General features: G+C 39.9%; 1 protein-coding gene across 1 annotated transcript in view; it reads right to left on the bottom strand.

The window, feature by feature from the left end:
- Nucleotides 1-1,951: 1,951 nt before the first annotated feature.
- Nucleotides 1,952-9,023, bottom strand: part of LOC122791488 (NADH-cytochrome b5 reductase 2-like) — a 289,138-nt gene continuing 282,066 nt past the window's right edge. Inside the window, exons 5-6 of the mRNA XM_044059231.1 lie at nucleotides 6,671-6,770; nucleotides 1,952-2,417 (exon numbers count right to left, since the gene is read on the bottom strand). Coding sequence (XP_043915166.1) covers nucleotides 2,245-2,417; nucleotides 6,671-6,770 — 273 coding nt within the window. The 3' untranslated portion in view covers nucleotides 1,952-2,244. The remainder of the gene's footprint in view (nucleotides 2,418-6,670; nucleotides 6,771-9,023) is intronic.

Raw genomic sequence — 9,023 nt, 5'->3', positions numbered from 1 at the left:
CTGATACACCTGTAAGCAATGCCAGATGTGGGAGTCGTGATAGCTTCCAGGGCTGCCAGTACACACATTCATAATAATGCCCTGGGTATCGCACATCATGACCTCGGAGTTAATGGAGGGGAAGCCCTTGTGGTTTATGAAGACCCTACCTCACTCACCAGGTGGTGCTTTGATGTGGATGTGCATGCAGTCTATACACCAACTACCTCAGGGTATTCTGCTATACGATGGAACAGATGCATACTTCTGGTCAATGCCTTACGGGTGGTGGGGAAATACATGTGCTCATTGGCATGTGGTGCCATGGCATCCAGGAACTGGTGGAGTACCTGGATGCTGATGCCTGTGAGACCCCTATGATATCCCCAGTTGGTCTTTGGAAGGTACCTGTGGCTAGTATTCTTAAGCCTAGACATACCTTGGTATCCACTGGGATGGGTTCCCCTCTCTTAGTTCTGTGTGAGGTGTGTGAGGCACAGCTCAATGATTTGCTGTAGAATGTCCCTGTCCACCCTATAGCGCTTCACTATCTCCAGCCTGTAAGCCTTGGTAGGTTACCCTGGGTCTGTACACTCTTCTCCTCCTCCTCACTGTGGGTCGGTTGTCAGCCTTCTCCTCCTCACCACCCTCAGTCTGCAGCACATATTGATGGAGTAAAGCAGCAGCAACCTCTAACATTTTTAGTTAGTTTTGCCAGTTAGAAATCCTCCATCTGTGTAGACCGGTGGTGTACAGTTTGTGGGAAAAAACAGTCTGTAGGGTGTTTGCATAGTTTATAGTAGTGTGCTTGACTGCTGCATGTGTAAATGGTTGATTCTGACACATTCCACCTGCCAGCTATGCTATTTCTCCTTGACTGCCTTCCTACTGCTGTTTTCCCTTCCCAGGTCTTCCCTATTTAAACCCCGCCACGTGCCGCACATCGCATACCCAGTGCTCAAATGTAAACACTGCTGCCATTTCCTCTTTTTTTTGTTTAAAACCCAGTGCGCGGCACGCACACCCATTTAGGCTATGTACACACTGCTCAGGCACATCTAAAACACCCCTTCCTTAGCTGTGCTTATCTAAGGGCAAACACGGGCCACAGAGTTCAATGAGCTTACAGCAAGCATGACACACCCCCTTATGAAGACATTCAGCTCTTACACTTGCATTGTTGTGTTGCTGCACCTGCACAGTTAGGTACAAGCTGACACTTTGAAGAAATTTGTGATTCAGTATAACTCCCCTCATTTGCATACCCCAGTGTGTAGGTCATTAGTTACAGCACTAAAATGGACCCTTTCCCCTTGACAACCAGTGCTCCCTGGTAATGTTTACATTCTGCATGCCATTGACTATAATGGAAAAATACAGAATTAACTTAAAATTGACTTTTCTTATTTTTTTTTTATTTTCGGTACGATCCTGTTTGCGTGCCGCTGCCCTAAGCTTAAACGTCCAGCTCAGTCAAATAAAAAGTTTAATTTAAAAAAAAAAAACAATTTTTAATGGCAATGGCCTTATATTTGGCCATTGGCATATGTATTAAACATAATACATGCTTTTACACAAGCTGTAATGCCTCCATTTTGTCAGATGCAGAAATGTATTCGGTAACTAGCCGAATATATTTCTGCACTGGCACTGTTCTTGCACGGAGTCCGTGCAGCTTGGTGAATTGCAAAATCACCTCATTTGCATGTTTTTCACCAGCAAATGAGGTGATTTGCATATCTACCAGTTTTCCAAGCTAGAACAGTGTAGGGACGCTCGTGCACGTGAAAACGGCACTTTTCTGGCTCGTTCGGCGGTCATTTTCCATGCAGGAGCTCCTACACTGTTCCTGCATGGAAAATACTGCTTGCTGAATCCTTGGGAATGTGTATATTAATGTTTGTAGAAAAAAAACTTGCAAGTCACTTTGCTCTTAAATAGACAATACTAAATTAAGACAGTTTGAGAGGAATTTTTCTCAGTATTTCAGTTGCCTCTTTCTTTGTCAGATAAGTCCCATAATGACACTGTAAATGAGCTAAAAATCGATTATGGTTCTGGAAATGAATTAATACCTTTCATTCTGGATCACAAAATATCACTCTATTGTGTCAGGCAAAGGGAGATGCAAAACAAATCTCTAACAGCACTCAAGTCATTAAGAACAGACCAGCAAAATATATATATATATATATATATATATATGTATATGTATGTATCATCCTTACAGAAGTTAAGAAACATTGCAAACAACTCAAATCTTTGTTAATATGCAAATCGTCTTGCTTCAGGATATTTTAGCTTGTCCAAGTTTGGGTTACATGCAAACTGTATCATAGGAGGGGGCCCACACATTAGAATAAGGACGTCATCTGTGGGACTTGGCAAGTGGTCCTTCATCATATTCTCTGTAATAAATCCAGTACTGTACTTCCAATCTGAGGAGAAAAAGCAGAATGGCAGGGAGAACATTAACACTCATTGGATATAATCTGCAGACCAAACAAATCAAATCATGAGTAGCATATAATTCAGAGTAGCAGATGCTCATATATTAAATAACATTTTAGAAAAAGGAATGTTTTGTACAACTGATAAATGACTTCTGTACTAGTATGTTATTACATCATAGGTTCATAGGTTGGTACTAGACTATCGGCCCTAGGGCCTATACAAGCCTAGGCATAACAATTCCCTGGCTATTTCTTTCCAGAGTATTTACTTCCCTGGACCCCTGTCTAGCAGGGCGACTAACTTGATCCCCTGGGTGAATTTCCTATTTCCCTTCCAATCATCAAGGTTCCTTTTGAAGAGGGCCAAAGTGGCGCTCTGCTTGACATGTATGGGCAGTCCATTCCAGAGTCTGGGGAGTCTCTTAGTCAGGAACCTGTCCCTCCAGCATGTTTTGTTCATTGTGATGGCAAGGTTTAGATACCTGGAGCATGTGGCTCTGAGGCTGTGTGGACCACATTACCCTTGTCCATGGCTCTGGAGACTGATTCGAAAAAGTCAGTCAGTCAGGTTCAGGAGACAAAATCGGCCCTTCACGAACCCAAACTGCACGGGGTCCAGTGTTTGAAGGTTGCCAAAGTCTTTGTTTATAAGTTCCATGATAATACGTTCCATGGCCTTGCAGATCAGGCTCGTCAAACTGATGGGGTGGTAGTTCCCTTGTGGAGTGGGATAACTGTAGCTGTGCGCCACTCAGTGGGCATGAAGCCTGAGGTGAGGCTATGATTAAACATGACACATTACTGACAAATTACTAAAGAGTTATTTATTCCAGAAAAATCAAAAATCCATTTATAAAAATGATGATAAAACATTCTTACACTTCATTTCACTTCAAAAAAAAAAAAAAAAAAAAAAACAGAAGTGGGTAAAAAAGTAAGATAGTGCAATGGCAATATTTTAATGCTAACATATTAATGGCTTAGCCGTTTAGATTTTCTTACTGCTGTCTCAGTACCTGTAGTCTTGGGTGCATTTAAGTATAACTGAACAATTAACTGGAGGAAAACACTCTGCAGCCATAAAAGGGAAAACAAGACAGTGGCTGACATTTTATCAGGAACAGAACACCAGTGAAAGGTTCAAGTGTGTGATGATGCACACTTGAAAAACTCTCACAGTGAATGAAAGCAGTTATGTTAAGGGGACTGTATTTTCCTTAATGGTGTATTGACTTATACACCCCTTGCATGGGAGTGGAGAAGACTTTGTTACTCACAAAAAAAAAATATTAAAAGACTTCTCCATGAATTTCATTTTAAACTTCATTACATCTGAAGAGAAATTCATACAAATTCTCCTCACATGGGTATCTCAGAGAATGCCACCTCCTTTTATGAGTCAACATGCAATATTACACAGGCAACTGGATAAATAATTAAAACTTGCACATATGATGGGACAAAATTAATATGATTTAGTTGGGAAATATGTAAGGGGTAGCTCTTGGCTGGAATATCTTCAGTACAGAGTTTATACGTTTATACTTTGCCTACTTTTTTTTTTTTTGGGGGTGGGTGAGTGGGGTAGCGGCTCTCCAGCTTCCTCCCACATCTTAAAATTAGCTGGTTTGGAAAAGCTACAAACAACACACAGATGTGTCTTTTGTGTGTGTGATTTAGACGTCAGTATGTGAGTTATGTGATGGAGATGAAAGGGACAGGTTAATTTCAGGCACCAAAAGGGAAACTGGCAAGGCTTAAAATGGCCTGCAAGGGCAGCTAGCTTCATACTTACTGATGAATCTATGACAGGCATCCCATTTGGGATTCTTTCCTGATTTACTCCCTGTTGCTTTCAGACAACCCTCCAGCTCACAGTGACTTTGGAATTTGACTTCGGAATTGAATTGTTAGTATATAAAATAGGTGAAAGGACAACCTAGTGCTTTAACAGGTTCTGTAAGAACAATTGTATTGTTTATCTGAAGAACAGGAAACTAATCATTTTAAGTTTAGTTAAAAGTCAACATAACAAAGGACAAACTTGGGCATACTACAGAAATATACTGAAAAAACATGCTTGTTGAAAAAAGAGAGTAGTACACTTATTTCTGCAAATTGCAGACACAGCATAGAATATGTTTAAGGAGCAAAACTCATTTATCGCCTACTTTATCCAATTCTGTGACAAAGGGAAACTGAAGACTATCTATATACAAAGTGGGCACAAGGCAGAATAAATCCACCCAGGCAGGACAACAATCTATTGCAGTATGGATATGTACTCATTATCATGTGGCATGCACACATACAGGCAACTTAGAGTCACGAGTTCACCTACAGGATGTTTTCGGAACATGGAAGGAAACTGTAGGACACACACTGAAAACCCACCTGAGCACATGGAAGGCATGCATACTCCACTGAGATGGCACCACAGCAGTGGAGTGAATGAAAGAAATAAAGCATGTGAACAAGAACTTTAACCACTCCACCCATGTGCAATGCATGCAAAATTCAGCAATATAATAAACTGTTCTAAATGTCCATAACAAGTCAGCCGCCAAAAAGTTTACGTGAAAACTTAAATTATCTTTTTGAATGATGTGTCAGACTGCACTTAAATGAAATATATCCTCACATTTTCTTTCACTTGTACTGTTTTGTGATCATGGAAGAGAAATCACTAGCAAGATCGGACACATTCTGTTTATTACATTTGTTCATCACATTAACAGTAGACAGCAAGCAGTGGATGCATTCAATAACTATGTTGTGTTAGTGCAAAGTGAAAATATTGTAGAAAATGTTTGCATTATATGCAGCACACTAGCTAGGGTACAAGACTATTTTAAATCTCAAGGAAGTTAACTTAGTATAAACAGAATGCTGTTACGTAAAAACAGTCAGAACCAAGAGGAAAGATCTAAGTTGCAGGTAGACATGCAAATATTCTGTTAGACAATTTCCAAGAAATGTTACAAGAAAACAGAAATACCTCACAAAGAGGATTACTGGCCTCAAACAGATGCCCTACGCAGACCGTCTAAAAAAACTCCAGCTTTACTCTGTCGCATATCACCTACTCAGAGGTGATCTCTGCCTAACATACAAAACTACGTCAAACCCAGAGCTGTTGGACATGCTGCACTTAAAGAAATCCCAATCCCTCTGAGCTGCACACTCTAGGGACCTAAACCTTGTCACCACAATAAACAGAACATACCGGAGGGATAGATTCCTGTCCCAGAGACTTCCCATACTCTGGAATAAACTACCTATCTATATCAAACAAAGCTCCTCATTAGCACTCTTCAAGAAAAATCTTGATGATTGGATGGGAAATAGGAAATTCACCTTGGGGATCACCTCTGTGGCTCTGCTCGACAGTGGCACAGGAAAATAATTTTCTTGGGTGGCAAAAGCCAGGGTACCTTTTTGGCTGGGCTTGTATAGGCCCCTGGGTCGATAGCCCAGTACCTGCCTATGAACCTATAAAAAAAACAGAGTCAATCTAAGGAAAAACTAAACAGAATAACTAGTTTTGATAAGAAATGTGCATTCACACTTCTTGACAAAATGATGTCCCTCTCCCAGTCTCACACTCACCTACACATGCACACACCTACACGCATGCATACACATGTGTGCTCACATACAAACACATTCTCACCCACATGGGATCTCCGACAAGTTCAGTGTCATATTTCTCTTAATTGATATATCTAAAGTACACAAGAAAAGTTTTGCCCATATCACTTACTTAAATGTGAAGGTTTTTCAACTTGGAGTTTTGGGATCTTTATGTTTTTTTTTTTTTTTACTTTGTCTTAGGAGTTGAAACATTGGAGTCAGAATAAATCAGGTTGTGGGAGCACAGCCCTTCAATGAACTACATAGGGAGCTTGTCCCCCTGCAAAAACATTTTAATTATTTTTCCAAAGGAATATACTTTTCCAATTATTTTTACACTGAATTACATTTTAGTAAGTAATAACGGAATGAGACAAAACACTACTTTCTGTTATTTAACAATTACTAAACAAGCTATTATTAATATGAGGAAACTCAAGTCAAATGTTTGTAGCATACTAATGAACATATCATAGGTTCATAAGTGTGTACTAGGCTAATTGCCCTGGAGCCTTTACAAGCCTAGCCCATAGGATTACCCTGGCATAATGGTTACATTTATTTAGGGTATTAGCTGAAACATGAGCTGAGCATGGTCTCCTTACCTTTTGGTGGTCTGTCCAATGTATACCACAGTTTAAACTGGTCTGGATGACTTTCAGCCACTTCCTCTAGCTCTGTTCTTAGAAGAATATCATCTTCAGTCTATAAAACAAAATAAAGCAAACCTAGTGATCCATTGATTATGTGCTTTGCCATTTATTTGTCCACTGTTTTGTAGAATGGCCCTACTTAGTAAACTCATTTACAGACAGAATGTGAGAAGATATGGAAAGAAAAAACTTAAGAGAGCAAATTGTTCATAAATATCAAATTCACAAATTGCAAGGAGGTAAACATTTATAAATTTTTGGGAGTACATAACATAAGCTACAAAGTAGTAATGACACTGGTTATCAATCATAAACATGTTCTTAATTTGTACAGCTGCTGCATTGAGAAAAAGGTGCATCAGACCCCTGTGTTTAAAAAACCCTAGTAAATGTGCATGGCATCATGCAATGTTTAAGCTTATCACAGAGCTCTTAGATATGAAGTGCACATGCTAATGATTCACAGACAACAGAATAATCTGCTGGTTTCATTCACAAACTGTCATCCACTATACTAACTATTCAGCTTGACCTATCAGCAATGAACTGATATACGCTTACCAACCATTTCAAAAAACATTAGAAAGCTCCTTCAATGGACATTGATAAAACCCTGTTTATCACCCAGGCCACCTAAGTTCGATTAGCAGCCTAGTCAACTTCGAGACCTGTCAGGTGGAAGGGAGGAGTGAATTAGCTTGGATAGCTCTCCTCTTTTCTGGGGGGAGGAGGGCAGCATGTTCCTGGCGCTCAGTCCTGTGGAACGATCCTCAGTATAGACTGGAGACCACAGAGCACTGCTGACTTTGAGGAGGGTGAACAGTTATGTGGTTATTACATTGATTGTGAAAGCGAGTGATGTGTCGTCACACATACTCACTGCATGCTAAACCTGGGATCTGATAAATGGGCAAATGCATTGGTTTTAGAGATAAAAATATTCTACACTCACAGATGATGGCACCACTCTTGAAAAGTCATCTCTCATCTTGGGAGGCACACATGGGCTGTAGGGCTCACTCATCTCCTCTCCTTTCAAATGAATAGACACTCACTTCATTAATTCAATAGCCTCCCTCATAAGTAATAACTCCAACCCATCCTTACCTGAATCCACCTCCACAGCTTCTAATCCCAATTTATTCTACACTAAATGCATTCCAACCAGTTACATAAAAAAGCTCCTTAACAAACTAACACCCAGTTCTCTTGCTGCTAATCATCTCCCAAATGAATTTCTAAAACTAGCTGTCTCTATCTCCTATCCAATATCTATTTTAATCAACTGCTCTGTCTCAGAACAGTATGCCCCTCTACTTTGGAAAACATCTCATATTCTCCCCTACACAAAGGTGGTCCCTCTACTGACTTCTTCAACTACCAGCCATTAGACATTCTCTCCCCATTAGCCAAGATCCTAGAAAAATTGTATTCATCAACAACTCCTTGACCTCTGCCTTAGGACCAAACTTTTATCCAACTCACAACATGGTTTCCATCCTAAACACAGTACTAATACTGCTTTGCTTAGTTTCAATAATACTGTAAACCTCCTCAAAAACAAAAGTTAACTTGTCTCCTCTATCTTCATTGATATGTCCAAAGCTTTTGATACGGTATCACACCAAATTCTTCCAAACACGATTGCTGAATATAACCCCAGTCTAACATCCCTTAACTGGTTTCATAGCTACCTTTCCAACTGGCAGCAGTCTACCAAATGGGAGAATAAACTTCCCCCCTTCTACCAGTCTCTATTAGGGTACCCCAAGGATCCATACTTGGACCCCTACTCTTTATCTTATTTACCAATGACCTCATTTCCTCTATTCAACTTGCCTCCATCATTCATTATGCTGATGACACCTCTCTTATCTTCTCTGCTCCTACACTTCAGGAACTCCAAGTTAAAACACAAAATTCTCTACAAGACATTGAAAGCTATCTCTCTAACCACCAGCTAATACTTAACACTAACAAAACTAAGATGATGGTTTCTGGTTTCAATAAAACCATAAATATTACACCCCTAATCTCCATCTTTTCCTCTATGGTGCAAAAATTGAACCAGTTAGTCAAACTAAATTACTTGGCATAACAATTGACGATTGCCTAAAATTCAATAAACACATATCCCTGACAATTAAAAAAGTTCACTGCAAACTTGGCTCACTGTACAGGGCTAAACCCTTTCTAACCAACAACACCAGACTTGCTACTGCCAGATCCCACCTATTATTCACCCTCCTTTACTGCTCGAAAATCTTTACCAACCTGTGCAAAACTGATTTAAACAACCTAGAAA

Source organism: Protopterus annectens, chromosome 17.part0 (genome assembly GCF_019279795.1).
Source record: "Protopterus annectens isolate FY-2018-M chromosome 17.part0, PAN1.0, whole genome shotgun sequence".
Lineage (NCBI taxonomy): Eukaryota > Metazoa > Chordata > Ceratodontiformes > Protopteridae > Protopterus > Protopterus annectens.
Note: the sequence above shows the minus strand (reverse complement) of the source record. Positions and strands in the feature narration are given on the sequence as shown.